This window comes from Arvicola amphibius, chromosome 9 (genome assembly GCF_903992535.2).
Source record: "Arvicola amphibius chromosome 9, mArvAmp1.2, whole genome shotgun sequence".
Lineage (NCBI taxonomy): Eukaryota > Metazoa > Chordata > Mammalia > Rodentia > Cricetidae > Arvicola > Arvicola amphibius.
The window spans coordinates 101,232,978-101,256,621 of NC_052055.2; the positions used below are offsets into that span (position 1 = coordinate 101,232,978).

The 23,644-nt window shown below is 47.9% G+C and overlaps 1 protein-coding gene across 1 annotated transcript in view; it reads left to right on the forward strand.

Annotated features, from left to right (window-relative positions):
- Nucleotides 1-22,106, forward strand: part of Sh3rf3 (SH3 domain containing ring finger 3) — a 258,560-nt gene extending 236,454 nt beyond the window's left edge. The window contains exons 9-10 of the mRNA XM_038343904.1: nt 18,185-18,519; nt 21,938-22,106. Of these exons, the coding sequence (XP_038199832.1) occupies nt 18,185-18,519; nt 21,938-22,106 (504 nt within the window). The remainder of the gene's footprint in view (nt 1-18,184; nt 18,520-21,937) is intronic.
- Nucleotides 22,107-23,644: the final 1,538 nt, after the last annotated feature.

Genomic DNA, 23,644 nt, shown 5'->3' on the forward strand with positions numbered 1-23,644 from the left:
ACGATTACCTGACAGAACAGCACAAACAGAATTCACGGCAGGGTCTCCTGGTGGAGTTTCATAATCCCCAATGACTGTTATGGGAATTTCCTTCTCAGTTAACAGTGGCGTCTTAGACCCACCAGAAGTGTGTCATGTTCAAGGTATTTTCAGAGGGATGCCAGGGCCTAGGTCTAGGAAGCCAATGTGCTGTTGCTAGGGAAAGAGGTCAACTTCAAGCCTCTTCTGGGACAAGCATTTAGCTCTGCATCTTTTGGCCCTTGTCATGCCTGTTCTCTACCCCAGGAATTCAGGCAGAGGCAGCAGCAGCAGCAACATTCTACAACACACACACACACACACACACACACACACACATACATATAAGGAGGTGGGCAGAGAGAGAAGGGGGAAGGGAGATAGAAAAAGAGAAGGAGAGAGAGTGAGAGAGAGAGAGAAATGAGAGAGAGCTCTTTCTTCTCAGGACACCATTCCAGGATATTTCTGGCAGATAGGAATTGACCAAGATGCAGGGCCTAGAACCAACTTTATCAATCACAGGGCTGGTGTACTCTGAGTTCCGGATGCTTACCATGAGGCTGGGTCCTCTGAGGCTACTTACTCCTTTGTTTTGGGATAGGAACCAGTTTCACAATGTCGCAACCTAAGCATCTTTTCCGAGTGGATCTGCCACTGACGCTTTCCCAGAGGGCCTGGCAGTGAGCAGTCCTGTGTACAATTCGAATGGTCTTCCTTCACCAAAACACAGAGCTTAGGCTGCCTAAAAACAATAGTATTTCCTCCATGAATGACCACTCAGCGGGCTGTCAGTGAGAGTTGGACCAGAATAGTTCGATCGCATCACAGGGATAGCTCTGTGAGCTTTGCTCCGATGAAAGGTAAATCCACACATTCTATGCAGGCCAATGGCACTGATGTTGCAGATACAGAAATGCCTGGCCAGGATGCTGCTGACCAATAAACCAGCTGAAGGCCACACCTTTACAAAGGCCACACCTATATGAAGCCGGAAGCCTGCATTCCCTTCACACTTGAGAAGGCCAGGCCAGCTGCCTTCAGCACCCTATGTGTGATGCTTAGAGTCAGTTTCCAGTATCAGGTCACTTCGGTTAACGCTTCTGTTCTGGGTCTGCACCTAGACACGTAGGGTGCTCAAAGCATGTTCCAGGATGTGCATGGGATACAGTGGGCCCATGAGCAGATATGCATTATCCGGCTGTCTGAGGTTGTTCAGTGTGGACTACTTTGATAGCGGAGGATTATATATGAGAGGTTATAGCGGAGCCCATCTTGGCCAAAGATAAGCATGGGGTTGTTGTGATTAGTCGAGCAAAATGTACAGTTTTGACTATAAAGGTGTGCCCTGTCTCCTCTTGGTGGCAGGGCCACGCCAAACAGGCTGAGGGCATTCTTCATCAAAAGATCTAGAGGTCTTGTCACTACAAGGCAAGGTGTGGCTGTAGGAGGGGGCTCCTTTCCCTGGCAAGAGAGACGGGGTGGGAAGCAGGTACAAGATCTGCAGTGTAAAGACATAGCCTGAGCACACGCTGCCAGGCTCCCTGGCTCACACCCATTCCAGCCACCGTCCTGTGGCTGATACTCACCAAAAGCAGCTCACAGGTAACGTTTGTCATCTTCCAGTTACAGCCTCTCATTGTGGAAAATCAGGGCGGGAACTGATTGCTAACAGTTACCAGGACAACCTGCCCAGGGATAGTGCTACCCAGAGTAGACTGGACCTCTTATATCAACTAGTCATCAAGATAATCTCTTACCAACATGCCCACAGACCGATCTAATAAAGATGGATACTCAAAAGAGATTTTTTTTTTCCCCAGACGATTCAGGTGACAGTTAATACATAAGAGAGCAGCATCCTGTTTTAAAGACTCATGGTCACTAATCATGGTGTGTTCTCCAGTGTGGTTCTCAGACTTCACCCTTTTCCTTGCTGTAACCCAGAAGGGACACTGCCCTCCGTAAGTGTGGCTGCACTTTGCCCATCCGTTCATCATTTATCCATCACGTAGCACCTTCTTGGAGCAAGCCTAGCTCATACTCTAAGCCCAGCGCTGTATAAGCTAGTCTAGACAGGGCTGGCCCTGACCATGGATCCCAGAAGAGGACAGGCAGTTGGCTGAGATATGGTGCGATTCTGTCAGTGCCATGCGCAGAGGAAACCCAGCACAGAGACCTAGTGATGTCTAGAACGGCCAAGGGGGAGGATGGCTAATGAACAGCCCTTAGAGAACTCATCCTGTTGTCCTCTGCATGAAGAGCTTCCTAAACTCCCTCCCGCTCTCCTTTGCTAAGACAGTTCTACAGCCAGAGTTCGTGCCTCTGGTCCTCTGGGAGGCAGGAGCCGTGTGGATGATCCATCTGTTACTTGGACTTGGAAGGATGCCACATTCCCTCTGGTCCGGGCTGGTGACTCACAGCAGAGCAGGCAGCCTCAGAAGCGTGTGGACCTATGAGCATCTGGATTCTGACAGCTTGGCTTCTTTTAATTCCTATCCTTCACTAATCGCTTTAGTGTAATAATAACAACCACATGTGACCCCACAGTGGTGACTTCTTAAAGAGATATTAAGAGCAGTTGCCAGCTAAGGATCGGTCAGACGCGAAATGTCAGAAAAGGGCAATAGTTTGGGGTGCCTGACTAGGGTCCAGGGCCACTCACTCCTTGGTTGACATCGGGGCTGTGCCACATGAGCCCTTTCTCACAGACACCTTGGTGGCCCTGCATTGAGTGTGTACTGTTTTTCCTGGAATCAGACTCCCTTGAGAAGCACACCGAGATAAGGAGAAAATTCACCTCATCCTTCAGAACCAAAAAGCATGCCTGGCAATGCCTGGCATGCCGGGCACCAACAGTAAGTACCAAGGGAAATAACAGCTTCAGTTTGTCACTGCCAGCCTCAGGAATGCTGGCCCACGCACTGAGTCCGTTCTTTCCCCAACACGTACTAAATAAACGCACCTGCTGCTGCTTTCCTGCTCGGAAGCTGTTTCCCTCTGTTTAAAAACACACAGGAGCTTGTCACACCTGACTACATGATAGTGTACATGTGGGCGGTACAAACTGGATTCCGTGGGGTTTATAATAATTAATGAGAGGGTATTAAATTGGGAGGGAGGGGTGATGGGGAAGTGACCTTGGGAGAACCAAAGAATCCAGGGGAGGCAGAAATGGTCAAGATGCATTGTCTTGCATGTGTGCAATTTTCAATTACATTCCAAAAGAATCTTTTTTAAAATTTACTTGTTTTTATTATGTATGTGTGGGTGTTTTGCCTATAGAACGTTTCTGTACCTCCACTGTGAAATCTCCTGAGGGATTGTCACACTGGTTAAACACTGGCGTGTAGGACCAGGGCCTGGCTCACCTTGAATGATGTTGGTAGTGATTGGCTTGGGCAGTTCCTCATTTTGTCAACTCCGCTCTTTTTCTTTAAGAGCCATAATAGACCTATAAGAAAAACTTGAAGGGATTTTATTGACAAATAGATGAAAATTCAATAATGGAAAAAAAAGAAAAGCTTGTGGGGTAAAATTTAGCTTTTCCAAGTGTGTTCATCTTGTTTAAATGAAACTGGGCGCTCACTTAAATGTGCGTCCTGGAGAGCCACTGTGTCACGTGGCACCCAGTACATAGGGAGCTCTGCTAGGAGCTGTTGAGAATATGGCTGCCTAAGTATACAGAGGGGTCTGACCTCCATCTCCAGCAAAAAGAGAAAAAAAAAATCCTCAGTGAGCAGATCTCATGGGAAGTGTTCTTACCAAAATATAAAAGTTTTAGAAATTAATTATTAATGTGGTGAAGGCCAGAAAGGGCCTTGTGAGATTTGGTTTTGTTTTTTCCTTCAACTTAAATTGTCTGAATTATGCAAATCTTCTTTGCCAACAAAAGGCTGGACATTGACACCCCAAAGGTATTCTGGATGCCCTTGGGTGCTGGCACAGTGTCTCACAGGCCAAAGTGAAGACCAAGAGGGTTGACATGTGTGGAAGACTTTGACAATTGTGGCATATTCTGAAGCTGAGACTCTGGGTACTAGGGAGGTACGTGATGCCCCAAAAAGGCAGGGAACTGGATCACGCAGATGTGAAAGTGTTACTAGGTGACCCAAGTAGTGGAACTAGGTGACCCTTACATAAAAACGGCATCAGACCCTTCAGAAAATTCTTAAATCGAGTTTAACACAAAATGCTGGGCCTTCGGGTTAATCTGGGCTTACATCCCAGACTCAGAAGTAAGGGTCTGCTATACTATGTGGGTGCTTGCATTCTCCACAGGCCTCCACTGGGTGCCTGAAAAGATGAGGTTCTGAATGACCCTGCACTTTGGGGGAACTAGAAGTGGTTGCTGAGTGTGTCACCCACCATTGGGAGGAGAAGACCACCAAGGACTCCACCTTAGTGGAAGCTGAGCTGCCCGGCTTAAGGCAGGCAGCTTTAGAGAAAGCAGTTGAAATGTTTGTGGTCTAATGGCCTTGTTAAGGTATTTGCTTACTCCCATTGAGATAGTTCTAATTTCTCTCTCTACCCCTCCCCCTTTCTGTTCTCTTCCCCCTTCCCCTCTTGCTTCTCCTCCCCTCCCCCATATTGTTTGGAATTGGAACCATTGGCTGTCTAAAGTATGTGCCCTTGCAATAAAATCCTTCTACTGCACCAGGCTTAATGGTGCAGGCCTTTAATCCCATGGCTTGGTGCACACAGTAAGTTCCAGGACAGTCAGAGCCTTCTACCTCAATTCCTGGTTATGCCTTAGGTTAAGATCAATCCTCTTAGCTTTTAGCCACACCATCAGTGTAAAATGCTGTCTTGTTGGTCTTGGTGGCCCTGCTGTTCAGTTTGATTGTATTCAATATCTAGAACCCACTGTTTTCAGTAAAACTCCACTGAATTCTTGTCATCTCTCCTTGCAGAATTCCCATCTATTATTTGGATGACTGCATGCCTTCAATTATACATGTTTCCAATATTTCTGTGGAAATACTTCCAGGAAAGTCTGTTAGGAGTACTTCTGTGTTGCCCTCCTGCGTTCGCTTACTGGAAATGCAGGGCGTACGAGAGAGGCTGGGGATGCAGAAAGCTGATGGTAAGACAGTGAAATATGTGAACTCAGGCCAGTCGTTCCTGGAAGCTCACCACGCGGGTCTACACCATGCAGGTCTACTCTGTCCCCAAAAATCTCATTGGAGGTACCATTGAAATCTGTTCCAATCCTTTGCTATTCCATGGCCCCAACCTGTCACCTAACCCCTAACCTGTCACCTCACTGTAGGTTAGACTGTGGAGAGAGTGCAGCTCTGAGGTTCTTCACCACTCTGAAGTGTCTAGACTTCAACCAAGAGGCCTGAAGGGGTGTAGTGGTCAGGACCAGGCCAGGGGTCCTCTATGGGCATAGAGCCCAATGTTGGGTAACCCATTCCTCCTGCTGGCTGGAGTCCCAGCCGCACCAGATCAGAACTCCAGCCCGTGTCGTGACACCCATGTTCCTAAGCAGATGTGTGGCTACTGTGGGCCCAGGGTCTGTCACATGACTGTGTTTCCCCTGTGCTCTACCTCAGAGGCACACTAGCTAAGGGAGCACTTCTGTAAGGACGTGAATGAGCTGGGAGACAGTATTGGGCCATATTTAGAAACTAGGATGTAGCACATTTTCGTAGGTGCGTGCCCTCTTAGCTCTGTAATGTCACAGTTTCCTTCCCTGTTCTGATTATTACAGTTCTTTTTGGTACAATGTTATTTAAACAGCATTTTCATACAACATATCTTGAACATAGTCACTTGACTTCCCCAACTCTTCCCATCCCTTCCCACCAGACACTGAGATTCCTTCTTTACTTTTCCTTGGCACGTGGAGTCCAGTTTCTGTTGTCCAGTTAGTCTTGGGAACAGGGTCTGCTCTAAACTGTGTTCAGCCTCCTAGCAGTTACGTCATTAAAGAAGCCAACTGTCTCTGTCTCTTTCTCTGCAGTTAGGGGTGGGATTTCGTGCCCACCTACCCCCACCCCCACCCTCCACCTACCCCCCACTCCTACCCCGCCCTGGAATTTTATCTGCCTGGAGCTCCTGCTGGCCTTGTGTGTACTGTCACAACAGCTGTGACTTCCTATGTGCCATGGCCTTGTTGTATTTGGTAAACACTGTTTCCTCCATCCTGGCAAGGAACTTGGGCATCCCACCCTTTCTTCCTTGGAGACCCCTGAGCCTCTTGGGAAGAGTGTTATATGGACATCCCATTCAGGGCCGATCCCTTATTCTCTGCAAGCTGACCAGTTGGTGTTCAATGTTTTATTTTTTTAATCAAGTATAAAACATGGAATCTGTTGCATCTGCCCCTTCCTGGGGAGCCTTGCTTCCAGCGTCCCCTGGACTGAACAAGGCTGGCCTCGGTCGCTGCTTTCCACCCCGCAGAGCTCCACAATGCATCTCCTCACTTTTCAAATAAATTAACCATCTTCTTAATATGGGGGGGGGGGGGTGAATCACCTTGAGACTCTATTCCCAAGTCTGCCCTTCTGTGCTTGCCCAGACCCCTGATACCAACATGAGCGCTGATTAGACCCTGGCCTGAGACCCCCCCCCCCCCCGCAAAGGACGTTCACATTCAAGTTTCTGGCAGACCTGTGATCACAGAGGAGGCAGACTCTAGCATGCTAGCTTTTGCTCCAGGTTCCAGAAGCAAGGCTGCTACCTTTGCCTTGGCTCTGAGGAAAGCACCGTGTCCTGGCTCTTCTCCTCTGGCCCAGGGTAGAAGTGATCATTTCCTATCTGGCATAGTAAACACCAAGTGTGAAATGATGACTGGGTACCACCCACGCCACGTTTCCTGCGGAGGATGGAGCCTTATGTCCACGTCATCCTGGTGCCAGGACTCTGTGAAGTAACCGTACTGATGGTGGTGTGCACGCAGGTGAAGTGTGGCCTCTCCCAGGTATGCCATGCTGCACATGTATGGAGTCCACTTGAGTGCCAAGATACCCTCCTGGGTCATGTAAGCTATTACAATCCTTTTACAGTTGGTGGGACTGGGGCTCGGAAGAGTTAGGTTTGTGTTTAAAGGCACCAAGGTAGCCAGTAGCAGAGTCCAACCAAGATGACCCCTGGGCAGGGCCAAAGATGAAATGGCCGTTAAATGTGAACACTGTGTCCTTGCTGAGGACTGGGGAGTACTTTTCTCCTCTGGGTCAGGTCCTAAAGACATGACATGAACGTTATGTAGCCAGGATCAGGGCTGTGATGTCAGTTGCCTCGTGACCACTCACAGTTTCTTCACACTTGCCTGCGAAACGCGAGCCCAGGCAGCCTTCAGAGTTCATTAGAAAGACCAGTATCTCTGAGCCTTTGACTTTCAGAACCTAGCTTAACTTAAAGGTCTGAATGTTTTGTGTGTTAAGACTCCATTGGTCACTTCTACCCCACCCAGAGCAGCTGACTGGTCATGCCAACAGGGCATCCATCAGTGTCACCGAAGGGCCCAAGCTGAGACCCACAGCCTAGTTTTTAGGCTGCTGTTCCCTTTTAAGGACTAGAGAAGGGACTCTACATAGGAAGACTCATGCGAGTAGTATAAGGACAGAGAGATCTTTCTGGGATATGAGTTTCAACCTTTCATCTTAGCCTCTCATCTGCCCCCGGACTCTCTGGCCACTCGCCTGGGACCAGCGATGTCTCACCTCTGGCTGGGGGTGTGTAGAAGGAGACTCATTGAAACTTATTTCCATGGGGTTTTTTTGTGTGTGGCTTCTATATTAAGATCTAGAAGATCTATAAAACCTACAGTTCATGTGAGACATTGGGATAGAGATAATCCTATCATAGAAGGGGGAGAGGACGAGGAGCCAAGCCTGTGTCAGAGCTTCATGTGAAGAGATACGAGTATCCGGGCAGCAGGCCTGAGAAACATGTCCAACCTGGAGCTGGAACCAGGGGATGACCAGAAAGGAAAACGAGCAGCCGTAACATAGGAAACTAGAAAGAAGTGGCACCCTGGTGGAGAGGTGACCCAAATGTCAGTGCCCCGGAGACACCCAGTCATGGGACCAGGAGCCCAACTGAGGGCTGTGCCTGTTGTCTCTCATGTCTCAAGTTCTAGGCACCACCCTGTCACCATGCACCATGTGTGCTGATAGCTGAAAGGCATACTCAGTGCTTCCACCAGTATCCCCCATTTGAACAAGGCCTAGAAAGATCTATTTCTTGTAGCTGTTTCCTGCAGCATTCCCACCCACAGGCCAGGAACTGGGATGTTTCTTCAGGTTTGGAGCTTCTGGGACATCCTCAGTCACTGATTCAGACTGTGCTCTTTCAAAGACTTAGAGAATATTCTTGCCTCTCGAGGTGTCCAAAGGATCAGAGAGAGCTGAATTTTGAGTTCTATTTATTCCATTCTTTTTTCAATGACTGTAAGTGATGAATTTATTTTCAAACAATTCTTTGGTATGCATACAATTTACCATTTATTAAAAGCAAATGCGAATTTGCACACTAATAAAATGAATTTGCTTTTTAAATTTTTATTATTTTGTGTAAGGGTGTTCTGCCTGCATGTGTATCTGTGCACTACCTGTGAGCCTGGTGCCAATGAAGGCCAGAAGGATGCGCTGGGTCCCACCTAGAGGTGGAGTCAGGACAGTTGTGAGCTGCTAAGAGGTGCTGGGAGTTAAACCAGGGTCCTCTAGAAGAACAGCAAGTGTTCTTAACTGCTGACCCATCTCTCTAGCCCCTTTTTTGATTTTTGTTGTTGATATTGATGTTTTTATATAAATTGGTAAACCGCAGCTGAGTGTCTAAAATACCGTAACCAAGCAGCATCAACAGATTTGGGAGTTGTTTTCACTATTTGCTTCCATTTCTGTGCCGACTAAAACAGACCAGCTGCAGCCAAGGGTATGTGGCTCAGTGGTAGAGCGCTCTTCTCATGTGGGGGATTCCAGGTTCATTTCCTGGCTGGGATCATCTGTAATACAAACTTGATTGGATTAAGAAACGCTGGGGGAATCAGCGAAGCACTCCTCTGCCTATCCTGTAATCTCATTTCCAGCCGGTTAAATGATGAGGTCTCTGACCTAATAAAAGGATTAATCCCTCACTAGCTGCCTCGTGTGGTAGCCTCACTGGGAGATGGTGGAAGGCCGGGGAGGTGCAGCTGGAGGAAGTAGGTCACTGGAGAGGCTAAGTCGCTATGTCACCCTGGCCCTTTCTGTGTTTCTCCATTCTCTGCTTCTGTCCACCAAGAAATAAAGGCCAGACACCCCCACTCCCCTACCTCCTCCACCCTCCACGGCTCCTGTGGCCATGACGCTCTGCCCAAGCAATGACACACTCCATGTTTTGAACCAGGGGACCAAAATCAACTTTCTCCATCTGAGTTGTTTCTGCTCGGCATTTCGGTCACAGTTACTTAAAGTAAGACAACAAGAAGCTACTAGTGCACCGCGGTTCCTCCCATCGGGATTGCAATGATAGAAGTGTTAGCAGAGGCACCAGATGCCTACGGAAATGCTCTGGTGTGATCACCTCACACCTGAGACACACCAGCTCCTGCACTGAGAGTGGGCAGGGGTCTAGCGCTATCTGCTGCCTGTCATGGGGTCCCTTGAGTCACAGAGCTTCCTCTCGATAGCACGGAGAAAGCCGGTCCTCTGAGCCGTCTCAGGGTGGGTGGGAGGTGTTTCTGGTGCCATAAGGGTGGAGACCAAGCGGTTAAGCTGCTGTTTCACAGGTGCTGGAAACCTGTTGAGAATGTGGGGTGGTCACTCTGTGACCACCTCAGAGCCCGTGGGCTGCGAACTGCAACAGTGTGGGGTGCCTGTCACTGAATACCAGCTACTGTTAAAGGCCCAGATGCTGAAATCAGGATTCTCGTGATGATCGTGAGACAGAGCCCCTTTAAGCTGATGTTAAGTCATTGAGAGTGTTGCCCTCGGAAGGGGTTAGTGTGGGTTTGGGGGGACCCTGGATAGCTCCCCAAGTTTGAAGAAAAGCCACTTGGCCCCTAAAGTCTTTCGGGATTCCTGTCTCGCCATGCGCTCCTTCAGCTCACACATGCACCCACCGTGGTGATCAATCGTGAGGCCCTGCCCAGGGGCAGAACTGATGGCCCCACCTGCCTCAGTCTCTAAACTGTGAGCGTAGTAAGTCTCTCATCTTCACAAACTACTCAGCCTCTGGTGTTCTGTCATAGGACAAATTGGACAAAGCCAGCCCAATCTTGAGATGTCATACACCGACTTCTATAGGTTGCATGGCATGTCACTAGGGCCATAGTCAAAACTCCGACTCAACAAATCCTGAGGCAAATCCAGATTGTACAACTTTCCAGTTATCACTCTGTGGCTACTGTTCACTGTCTCCGATCCTCCTTGCATCCTGTAGGGTGTCTTAGGTGAGCTACAGTAGACGACTCAATGGGTAAAGAGGGTGCTAAGCAAACATGAGATTTATTTTACGTGTGAGTGTTTTGCCCAAATGTACCATCAGCATGCTATGAAAGTAGACCAGAAGAGGGCTAGAGACTCCCTGGAACTGGGATTGCAGGCAGTAGTGAGCCTCTGTGTGAGTGAGTGGACCACACCTGTGTCCCCTGCAGAAGCAGCCAGCGTCTTTATCTCTGCTGAGCCATCTCTCTAACATAGTTGTTCTTTGAAGGACCCATACCTGCCTGCCTTCTGTCCTTTCCACTCCCTAAGGTGCCCAGAACCCTGCAGCAGGTAGCAAGTCATAGCAAAGACTACACCGGGCAAAGCAAGAAAACACCACAGCGCAGCAAGCAGAGCTTCCATCCGCAACGGAACCTGGAGAAGCTAGTTAGATTGTACCTGCTCGCTGCTGCCTCCCGCTCCCACCATCTCTATGAACCAGGATTTTTCAGCTTCTGTCTCTTGCCGGGGCAATAGTTTTGAATGTATATTTTAATGTTTGAAATTAAACATTAATTAATCCCGATTGCTCACCATCCAACCTTTCTGTCTCTTCTAAAAAGCTTGTTAACTTCTGTCTCTCTGTTCATTATGGAAACTATTTCCCTGCTCTCTCAGAAAAAGCACCGCATATTTATACGGCTAGAAACCTTCTCTGCTCTTTGAGCAACTGTGTTTTCATGCACAACCCGAGCCGTGCTCTTTCTCCATTAAACTTTTAGCAGGGCATAGCTTTTAATTACCCTTTCTCCCAACCCCGTCTCCGACGGGAAAGCTTCCAGACATACCGTAATCATCACAGAGCTCTCAAGTGGAGCCTTGTGCCTTGGAGCCAGCCACAGAGAAGATAAGGACACCATGTCCCCATCTGCCCCTGTGTCTTGTCTGGAGGCTTCTTGGGGCCTCGGCTTTGTTTCTCGCAGTCACCTACCTCCCTTCGCATTCGCATCTGCCCAGGTTTTCTGAGGTGGTTCCCGCTGCTAATCAGGAAGAAGATATCTATTCTCTCTTCTCTAAACCAGACCTTCCTGCCCGCCTCTGCCTAATGGCCCCTCAGATGGAGATGGCATCTGAGAGATACCTAACCCCCTTTCTAAATGAATTCTGCTTCTTTCTGTCTGATGAGCCAGTCAAACGGTTGAGTTTTCTCAGCTGACTCAGGATGACAGTTGGCATGAAGTCAATTGGGGACTCCTCCCCACCACATGGGCAGAGAGCAAGGTTTGGCATCGGCCACCTAGTGGTGACGCTCCTCGTTCTGTGTCCTCAGTCTGGGGTCCCCGTATCATCTTCCCTAAGCCATAAGCCGTCTGTGACCATCTCTGTCACCGTCATCTCCGTTACTGCTCAGCTCCTGGGCAGCACCGCCTTCCTCCCATCCCCACAACTTCACCTCCACTGTAGCATCTTGGTCAGGCTCTGAGGTGCCAGGTGTGCCAACCCCTTCCTTCTCACTACAGGACACCAAGCCCCTTGGCAGGTACCCTTCAAATGCAAGCACCTGGTTTTTAAATCTGTTCTTTCCACACCTTATGACCCTGGACCACACTACGTACTAGGCCACCCCTTTCATTACCTTCGTGGCAGTCGGGCTCTCCGTCCCCTTCCTCCACCAGCTGCCCGTCATAGGGGACCAACTCCTGCTCTGTAAGCCAACAGTAGAAATTCTCTCTGGTCCACACCTATCACCATCGTGTTCACAGGAGCAGGTTGCAAAATCCCCCCTTATGCATTTCCCCTTTAAGTGAAAAAGCACCACATGTTCACGCAGAAAGCCAATCATACAGAACATATAACAAAAGTTGAAATACTGGCCCAGCCTGCTTCCAGCCCTACCCACCCCGGGGTCCCATAGCAGCAGCCTGGGGGCTTGTTTCTGGGCTTCCTGGGTAATATGCAGGTTCTGGAAGGTCACCAAGGTCAAAACACAACCTGAGTACTTTTCACCTGAGACTACTCTGGGGTCTCACAGAAGTGCCTTCGGATGCACCTGACAGAAAGAAAATGAGTGGTTTTGCTTGGTCCTTTGTTAGCGGCACTGATAAGCTATCGGCATCAGCATCGCTGTTATTAGATTATATGGGGGCTGGAGAGACGGCTCAGAGGTTAAGAGCACTGCCTGTTCTTCCAAAGGTCCTGAGTTCAATTCCCAGCAACCACATGGTGGCTCACAACCATCTATAATGAGATCTGCTGCATACATAATAAATAAATAAATCTTTAAAAAAAAAACCATGCCCCTCAGATTAGATGATCATCACCTCCTAGCGGTGGCTTGTGACTCTGCAGATTGAGGCTCTCCTGGGTTATCTGGATCTGGCTCTCTGTCGATGTGGTAGGAAGGAGTCCCTGACTGACTCTGTGCCAACCCCCATCCCGAGTCTCGGATAACTCATCAGTTTGACTGACTCAGCAGACAGAGTGTGAAAGAAGCAAAATGAGTTTAGAGCGGGGGTAAAGGACATTTTCAGACACCTTCTCAGTCGGCAGGCCATCCGGAAGAGTTGTCTGCAGCTTCCTGCCTCTGGCAATGGTCATCGGACCCAGTGTTCAGTATGTACGCAGACAATCCAAGCTAAAACACTGCCAGAAGAAATTCCTATGGTAAATCTGAGGGGTTACGCGGGTTAGTAAAGGAAATCATTTGGAGATGTAGCTAGTAGTAACATTTGCCTAGTGGATGCAAGTGAAGCCCCACCCCAGCAGGACCAAGCAGTGTATGTAAACATACAATACACACATACAGCATGTATATATGAGACCAACATGCTGCCGCTGCACCAAGAGGCTGACGGTGTGTCTGTGTCTGTGTGTGTCTGTGTGTGTGTACACACGCGTGCACGCATGCGTATGTATTTATGTTAGGTATAGTGGTGAAGGCTCATAATTCCAGCTGCTAAGGGGGATGAGGCAAGAGGAGTTCAGGTTCTGGGATAGCCTGAGCTACAAAGCAAAATGCCATCTCAAAAAAATAAAGGAGCCAAATGAATGAATTTTGGTGAAATGCATAGTGTCCCTGAAAAGTTTAGTATTTATTTTTAAACACCAAATCCTATCCCATGTGACAATTTTCTACCATTTGATTGGCCCTTCAGCAGTGAGTCGTTAAGTTCTAAGTGTTTGTCCTCTGGCTGCATTCTTATACAGGGACAACACAAAACAAAGACATTAAGGCTTCTATCTTAGTCATAACCCAAAATAATATTTTACAATTTGTATGTCTTACAATGCAGTACCAATTAACACCAAAAATCTCTTGAAGTGCTTGAGGTGGAATCTGGGGACTCATGCATATTAGCCAAGTGCTTTACCCCGACACACACACACACCACACACTATATCCCTAGCCTCCACCCCAGTCTCTTAATATTGGAGTTCCAGGTGGTGATTTTTATATTTTTAATTTGTTATTTTATTTCATTTGTGCTGTGTTTTGTCCGCATGTATGTGTGTGCCAAGTGTCTCCCGTTCCCATGGAGGCCAGAAAGGGGTGTCAGATCCCCTGGAACCTGAGTTACAGAGAGTCTTCATGCGGATGCTGGGGACTGAACTCAGGCCTGCTGAGCCACCCCTCCAGCACAGATGGTAACTAGATTAAGAGGGTATGTGTGTCCAGGTTTGGGTATATGTGCACACTGAATATATACAAGTGTGAGCAAGTGTACACAGTATTTTTTCAAAAGCTCTCAATTCCTCTCCCTCCCAAGACTCCAGAGTTGGTCCTCAACCTCCATAAACCTGCAACCCTTCGATGCCGCCACTCAGGTCGCGGTGACCTCCCCAACCATAACATTATTTTCCTTGTTACTTTGTAACTGTAATTTTGCTACTATTAGGAATAGTGATTTAATATCTGAAATGCAGGCTGGTCATAGGCAACCCACAGGTTGTGAACCACTGCTCTAGAGGGAGAGATGTTTTCATATTCACAGTGGGAGCTTCTGGCACACCTCCTGCTGAAGGCCCCAGCCTGGCCCAGTCCATTACCCTCCAGCCCTTTGCCCTAGTCCCCTCTGATTGGATCTTGGCCACACAGAGAAGCTGCTGGGATAAGGGACCTAATTCCAGAAGGGTTCAGATGGACTCCAAGAATCCAGAATGATCAGTAGGCAACAAGGGATTCGTCTTTCCAGGCTTGTTAACTCTCTGGTTTATCCACTGTCCAGAAGAAACCCTACAGTCCATCCTTTTGAAACATAAACCCTTAGTCCAGACTGTTCCTGTGAAATCTGTTATCTCCTCTATGTTACTCCCCAAACTGAGTCATGAATCTTTCCCCACCACATATAGCCAAGTGCCTCTTGGTTAATCCTTATCAGTATCGTATGTGATGACTCCCCAGGAAGGGCTTAGAACATCTGTCACCCTATTCCATGCATTGCACAGGCGTGATGGCTGCTATTCTGAGGAATCCCACAGCAAAGGGATTACTAGATGCTGCAGGCATTGGCAGACTCCCACTCCAGAAGGCAAACATTTTGGAGAAATCTCTGTATTCAAGAAATCAGTGTTTGTCCAAGTTAAATTCGGAAAATCGTGAGTCACGTTTCATCCTGAAGAACTGAGACAGGAAAATTACCCATGCACGTGGCCACCCTGTCCCTTTCCAGTATATACCATTAAAGCTGGATGTGGTCACCAAGAATCTCAGTGGTGTAGGGTGAAGTAGCAGGGACTTGTCCTCCGGTTCACTGCACACGACACCAAGGTTCTCACAGCCTGAGTGCTTTGTGAATGGCCCCACGTGTCTTCTCTATTCAGGCATCCTAACAACTCTGATGCTGAGCCCAGTGCATTATGTGCACAAGTATGGAGTGCCTGCTATGTTCCAGGCACTGCGTTAGGCCCTGCGGTGCTGTGTAAAACCAAATGAACTACCCTCCCCTTCCAATGCTTGTATCCCTGAGGGGATGTTGAAAAGGAAACAGGCAAATGATAATCCAGTGGATGAAGACACGTAGGTGGTCGAGGGCGGGGAGGATATACATCAGGGCCTTTGTTGGCTGCTAGATTTCACCTGTCACGCTGGGAGGAGGGTCACACCTTCAGAGTAAGTGATAGACTTAGGTTAGACACCTAGGTGGACCCAGCTTCCCTCCTCACACCACGGACCGATTGCAGCTTTTAGAATGTTGGAGGCTGTGTCCTGATGTGCTGGAGGACACTTAACACATCTGGACCACTCAAACTGTCTCAGACTTGCCCCCCCGTCCTCTCTGGGCAAGACTGCCCCATGAGGAAGCTTTGCTGTCCTTTTGGGGGAGCCTGCCCCCTCCTCAGACCCTGGAGTCCTTCCACTCCTGGCCATGGCTAGCATCCCCTCACCCCTTTGCTCTCACTGCGGTTTCCATGACTGTTCCTGAGAACACCGCCCTCTCCGTCTCTACCCCCAGAGTGGCCTGGGTATGCACAAGTTTGGCAACACTACGCCTTAAGCCCCATACAGCAGGGCAGGTGCTCCAACTCAACATGCATTTAACTAATGACTCTGGTTCCATTTCCCATTTCCCATCCAGCTCCCAGGGCACAAGAAATTTAGGCAAAGTTCTTGAAAGGAGCGAGGCTATGTGGCTGAAGGAGCATTAGGCATGAAGTGCTCCAGGCCCTACACTGGGACTGACATGTGCATGTGCGGGAAGAAGGGAAGAAAAGCCAGCTCAGGGGGTCCTGAGCCATGTAGGGAGGGGGAACAAAGAAGAGTGACAGATTGGAGGTTGCTTTTCTATGATGTTCTCTAAGTAGGGGGATCCTGAGCCCTCCATGCTGATGGGGGGAAGCAACTTAAAAGGAAGAGATAGTTTCTTCTGGAGCCATTATGAGTGACCATGCCCCAGAACACAGACTTAGGTTATCCCAAAGTCCATGTTCCAATGTGGAAGCAGTTTTATAAGTTTTAATCTTACTGAGCAAAGGAAGTCATAAATCAAGGTAAGTTTAAAATACATTAGTGTCTAAGAGAGGTGCTTATAGCAGATGAGAGGAGGTTTTCTATAGGCCTAAGATGCTGTCTGATGACATTCTTAGCCTTTGGGCTGGTGGAAGCCAGTGGTCCACTAAGTTAATAGATTCCAAAAGGTTTGTATCCATTAGTCACGGGATGTTACTTCTGACACAGAGGTGGGCAAGGAATGGCATTCTGGGGGATAAAGCTAGCCTAGGACAAGGCAATTCCTCTGGACCTGCAACATCCCAGCCTCTCCCCAGCCCTGCAGTTCTAGTCAGTCCATCCTGCAGACAGCTTCTTTCCAGTTCTCATACACAGTACTCAGCAGCTCCTCATGATCAGCTGCCTTGAGACTGTGCAGAGCTCAGAAGGATGCTCACAGCCCCACATGTGGGCTCATGGCCCTCTGGCTGCTGAAGGGGAAGATCATGGCCCAGGTAGCCACCCAGACAACAAAGCACCCCCAAAACTGCACATCAGTAGAGCCAGAAGCCTTCAGATAACCACGCTTCAGTTACTGGCCAGATAGACCTGTGACATTACACACCATGAGACTTAAAATCACAATTATACAACACTGTATCCACACATACATTATATATATATATAGAATATATATACCCAGGACCTCTGGAAGAACAGCCGGTGCTCTTAATTGAAAAAGGGGGGAACTCACGCTCACGCTACAAGAGTGGGAGGTCCGAAGTCCATAATGGTCCAGCGAGCACTGAGTAGAGAGCACGCGCACCTGTCTACCCCAGTTTTTCTACCTGGGCTCCAGGCAGCCACACCCTAACCAGATGTGATTGGTTGAGCTTCCCCATCTCATATATATATATATATGTGTGTGTGTGTGTGTGTGTGTGTATGTATATGTATATATATAAAACATTCATGCCACATACACTATATATACATGTTATATACACTATATATACACAGTATATATTTTGTATATTCTATATATGCACACTACATATACACATACTATATATACACACTGCACATATACATACAATATACATACACATTATACATACTATATATACACTAGCATATACACAATATATACACATACATACACACTATATATACACATACATGTTATACACATACTATATATACATATATTATACACACTATATACATAAAATATACACACAAATATACATATACACACTATACATATATATATATATATGCCCACACTGTGCACACACATGCATATACACACACTCATGCATGCACAGATTTACATACTCCACTGCTGTTTGTGTGGAGGAAAGTTTAAATGCCCAAGGGTTCTAAACCGATTGCCCCAAAGACATATACTGTAGCCCATCCTCGGATGAGGACTGTATGTCTGGGTGCCCTGTGAAGAATAATTACCCTCCCAGCTGGGCGAAAAGTCCTGCAATTTTCTATAATTTTTAAAAACTAATACTAGGGAAAAATAATAGTAGGATATGACATGGAGACTGTCCAGAACTCCTCTCAGAAGATCCAGGCCACAGTATGGTCCAGATCCATGAGAAGCCCCACTAGAAACATCTCCCCTACAGACCAAAGCATTCACCCTGACCGGCTTCCTCTGACACAGGACTTACTTATCATGGGGAAGTGCTGTTTTGTGGGATCCCTAGCCAGCAACCCTCCCATGGGAGGGGCCTTGTGAGACATTCCTTCCAGGTTGCAGTGAAGAACACTTGAGTTTTCAGGCTTGTCTTGGCTGTCTTCCTCTGACTAGATTAACAGGACGGTCCTCGCAGAGACACTAACATATCCCATTTAACTGTGTGTGTTTCTGCAGAAGGAGAAAAAGAGTGGGCTGCTGAAGCTGCTAGCTGGGGCATCTACCAAGAAGAAGTCACGCTCCCCACCATCTATATCTCCAACGCACGACCCCCAGTCGGCCCTGGATACCTCACTGCAGGGTGCCGTGGGCCCTGAAGTGTCCCCATTGACCGTCCACGGCAGGGCAGGTTCCTGCCCCATAGAGAGCGAGATGCAGGGAGCCATTGGGTTGGAGCCACTGCACAGAAAAGCCGGCTCTTTGGATCTGAATTTCTCTCTGTCCCCTTCTCGGCAAGCAACTCTGTCCATGGCTTCCATCCACCCTGAACCTAAGCCACTGCCCAGAGAGAGGTAAGGAGGTGAGGGTTTTTTATCTCTGTGTCCTCTCTTTAGGACTAACACCCAAGTTCTGGAACCTCCTTGGGGACTGGGCAAAATGAAGTTTGCCAGGGATCAAGCTTATCAAATGTTCCTCTTTACCCAAGCCCCAGGGCATACTCCTTATCCCCAGCCTGCCTTGTGTCTAAGTTAGGGGTTTTTAGTGCTAAGAAGAGACATTATAACCATCGCAACTCTTATAAGGAAAGCATTTAATTGAGAGGGCTCACTTAGTTTCAGAGATTTAGTCCATTATCACCATGGCAGGGAGTATGGTGGCGTGCATGCAGGCATAGCTCAGAGTCCTGCATTGTGGGCAACAGGAAGCTGACTGAGATACTGGGCGGTATCCTAAGCACAGGAAACGTCAAAGCTCACCCCCACAGAGACACACATCCTCCAACAAGGCCACACCTCCTAATAGTGCTGATCCCTATGAGATTATGGGGGGGGGGGGCAATTATACTCAAACCACCACATTCTACTCCCTGAACCCATCATGTATCAATATCCTAATACAAAATGCATTTAGTACAACTTCAAAAGTTCCCAAAGTCTATAACAGTCTCAGCAATGTTTTAAAGTCCAAACTTCTAAGTCTCTTCTGAGATTCATGTAATCTCTTAACTGTAATCCCCTGTAAAATCAAAATCAAAAGTCAGATCCCATACCTCCAACATATAATGGCACAGAATACACATTACTGTTTCAGTAATGTATAGCTTCCCAGCAGAGAAGAGAGCATAACAAGGAAATACTGGACCAAAGCAAGATTGAAAACCAGCTGGACACACTCCAAACTCTGCATCTTCATGTCAGATGTCAAAACGCCCTTCAGATCTCCAGCTCCATCCAGCGTTGTTGACAGCAGCACACTTCTTTCTCTTGGGCTGGTTCCACTCCCTGCTAGTAGCTCTCCTCCGCAGGCATCCCATGACTCTAGAATCCCCAACATCTTGGATTCTCCAAGGCAATCTGAGATTCAACTTCACAGCTTCCCACAATGGCCTCTCTAATAATAGGCCTCCATTCAGGGACACCCCTGACACATACCTGGTCTAGCAGCTTTATTCTATAATTCCTTTCTTCTATACTTAATTCTAAACCCAGAACCACGTGGCTGAAGCTGCCAAGTTCTCTTGCTTCCTGGAGCCAGAACATGATCTCCTCGTTCAATTACATCTTCACCAGCTTTCTGTCCTTCACGGCCTAAGCTTGGCTGCCCTGAAACTTGCTCTGTAGACCAGGGTGGCCTCAAACTCAGAGATCTGCCAGCCTCTGCCTTCCCAGTGCTGTGATTAGAGATTTGCCCCACGACACTTGGCTCTAAGCTTTTCTTTAGTTCCTCTGCAGTGACCAAAATTCCGATTTCTTGCAGCTTTCTGATGTAAAATATCTGGAATCCTGTTTTTAATCATATAAAAAATGCAATAGCATCCATACTCCTGCTGTCGCACAGCCACAAACTACGGTGCTAGATGCCTTTGAGCTGCATCTGTAGTGCTGTTAGATTCAGGGTCACAGGGACACCAAGCTCTTCAGAGGGACACTGAGCCAGGCACTGACTTCTAATGACCAATTAAGATGTTTAACTGTATTGACATTTGCAGTTATAGTGATGGTGGCTATCATCTGCTCAGAATTCTGTGAAAGGCTGGGACTCAAAACATTCAGTGAGCACGAGTTCCTGCCGCTGACACCAGGAAGGCCAGGCTCTGCAAGTACCTGTATATCAGTACCTGCAGTGTGTGCATCAGCCACTGAATCCCTTTAAGAATCTTATTAATTCGGCATTCCCACTTCCTGATAAAGTAACTGATGTTCTGTAAAAGTCCAAGAAACTTGCTCATGGTTCCACAGCTGGCTAGCAGCTGGATGAGAGGTTCAACTGAGAGGGCTTTCTGACCAGAGTCTAAGCTCATAGGCTATCTGTTTTTACCAGGGTTCTCTAGAGGAACAGAGCAAAGGGGTGAATTCAACAAATGTGAATTTATAAATATATGTGAACCCGAGAGTGAGCTGAGATGCTAAGAGCCTGGTAGTTAGCTGGTCTCTGCGGTTGGCCAAGTGCTTCAGCGGTCAAAGCACTTGGTCCACAAGGTAGGTGCCCCGCTAGACCCAGTCTGGTGCTGGGAACCCAGAAAGTTCCTAGAAAGCCCCCGGAAACACTGGTTCTGCAGTCAGCAAGATAATCAGCAGTAACAGGGCAGATAACTCAGCACTAAGGGCAAAGCCAAACAAGCAAAGGATGCGATGTTCTTGCTTCTTATATACCTTTCTGTAGCAGGGGGTGGTGGTGCACGCCTTCAATCCCAGCACTCGGGAGGCAGAGGCAGGCGGATCTCTGTGAGTTCGAGACCAGCCTGATCTACAAGAGCTGCTTCCAGGACAGGCTCCAAAGCTACAGAGAAACCCTGTCTCAAAATGAATAAATATGAAATAGTGCTGCATTCATGTCACCCCACAGCACTCTGACCCGCCCTCCAGCTCTTACATTCTTCCTGCCACTTCCGCAACATCCCCTGAGCCTGGGAGGCGGAGACATGCAGCTATCTCACCTGTGGTTAAACATTCGGCAGTTACCTACTCTGAGCACTGTGACCACGTGTGAGTCTCTGCAATGACCACTGCCCTTGGGAGAAGCATCTCTTGGACCAAAGCTAACAACAGCATTAACCTCTGGGGAGAAGCAGAATACTATAATTATCCAGAAGGCAATTTTGATTACTGTGTCATGTCAATCTTACAGAGCAGGAACTGTGGCTTCCTCACTAGGGCTACGACTTCTCCAGCCGCTGGCTTCTGGCCAGGTTTACCGTAGAAAATGTGACTTCCCTCTTGTGGAGCAGGCCTCAACTCCGAGCAGGAAATGCCCCGTTGTAGACTTGCCGCTATTGTACCAGTTGGCACTTGTTGCCTGGCCAGTTGGTAGTGTAGCATGCCAGGCCTTTAGCTGAGCAAGGCTGCTGATCACTGTTCTCCCTGTAGTACCCGGCATAGTGCAGTGCCTTGCAATACTGAGTGCTAACCAATAGGGAAGACGCTTCCACATCAGTTCCAGCCTGGTTTTCCTATGTCATACAATTGGAGCATGTGATTATCTTTTCTGGTGGCAGCCAACTGCAGTAACAATTGCCTATATTGTTTTAGATGCCTGGGAGGCTCCCTGACCAACAGCTCCAAGGGAGATTTGGTGGCAAATTAAAGAGCTTTGAGAAAACTTTAAAAAGATAATTTTAAAAAAATGTGCAAAGTAACCTCCCACTGTAAGAACTTACACAAGAGAGAAGAGGGGATAGAGAGCTCAAAGTGGGCAGGTAGGCTCCAGGGCACAAGAGGGATAACCTAGCCCCCCCCCCCCCATCACATGCTGTTCCTTCTGTCCTCCCAGGTACCGTGTGGTGGTCTCTTACCCTCCACAGAGTGAAGCAGAGATTGAACTAAAGGAAGGTGATATCGTCTTCGTACACAAGAAACATGAAGACGGCTGGTACAAGGGGACTCTGCAGCGGAATGGCCGCACGGGCCTCTTCCCAGGCAGCTTTGTGGAGAGCTTCTGAAGGCCACTGCTCATGTCCAGTTCTGCCTTCCAGGAGAGGGTACCCAAGAATGCACTATGTGAGCAGAGGAAGCCTTGTCACCTAGGTCCCAGGGCCTTTCTAAAGCACCTGTCAGGAACAGCCAGACTGGGGTGATGACGCGGTTGTGAAGTCCTAGTTGAAAGCACATATGGATGTCGTCTTGGTTGTGACGGCCATACCCTCACGTGACATATGGATGTCGTCTTGGTTCTGACAGCCATACCCTCATCAAAAGCACACATGAGAGTCCTTCAAGATCATGCCGTGAGTCTCAGTGACCAGTACCACAGAAAAAGCTGCCCACGTAGACAGCGCACCACTATGCCATCCAGCAGCTAAGGCAATCTTAGTTTTCGGTGCACGGCTGGGAGCCTGGGTGGAGAGTGGGGCCGTGTGCTAGGGCTGACAGCAATGGAGAGTAGCTTCCCCAGCTGTCCTGGGTATCATTCCTCTATATACCTCTGACACCTGCCATCAGACTCCACAGACAGGGCATTTGTGGTTGAGGAGCCTCACATAAGGGCTCTGAGTCTCCCAAGGTGTCCAGTGGGGTCCTGTTGGCTACTGCAGATAATAAGGAACACATTTTGGTTTTGCCACCACTGTCTCTGCATTGCTTCCTTCTTATGGCACCTTTTTAACATAAAGTCTTAAACTTTATATATTTCTAATAGGTCAGACGCTGCATATTTTTCATGCATCTGGTGCTGATTTTTGTAAAACTAGAAATCACTTGGGTAAGCTTCAAGGAAAAAAAATTGAGGTAACATCAAAGGAAAGTTTTATATATTTCCCATATGAAGTTGGGAACATATTGAGGAATTCCTATCTGTAAAATCAAAACGTTGCCTGGTGCTTCCATGAGGTGAGGGAGAAAGTCTGCCGAGACGGTCACGTGGAGTCGGAGAGGGTCTTTCCTAGCTCCTGGCAATAGCCTAAACCACATGCTCCGTCTACATAGGAGTGATTATGAATTAAAAAAAAAATGGAAACGTTCTGAGGAATTTATTCTGCCTTTTTGTGTGGCAGAAAACACACACACACACACACACACACACACACTGACCCCTGAAGCTCCCTTTGATTGCTTTAGAGAGAATGGCTAAAAATAGCATTCTTAAAGCGTGTCTTTGCTGCCAAAATGCAGCTTTTACAACAGCTCAAATCACTACCTTGCAAAGGTTTTTGTCTTCGTTTCAAAAATAAGTAACTTCCCGTATCAGGCCAGGCAAAATTCCATCTGCTAGAGACCAAAGGTACCATGATAATAAGAGTCTAGCTCATGACTCCAGGCTTACAGGGCCTGGGGACACAGGGAAAAGGAACAGGATGGTTTCTTTGGCCCTGAGGCCTTCCTGGAACATTCACTGGAGCAACAGCTTGCCTCCCGAGAGGCTGGCCTGAATGACTGCCGAGAGGTGTGAGTGGCACACTTAGAAACACTTTTTTCACCTCAAAAATATCAATTTGTGAATCTCTGTGTACATTTTTTTACAAAATCACCAAGCCCTGTGTAT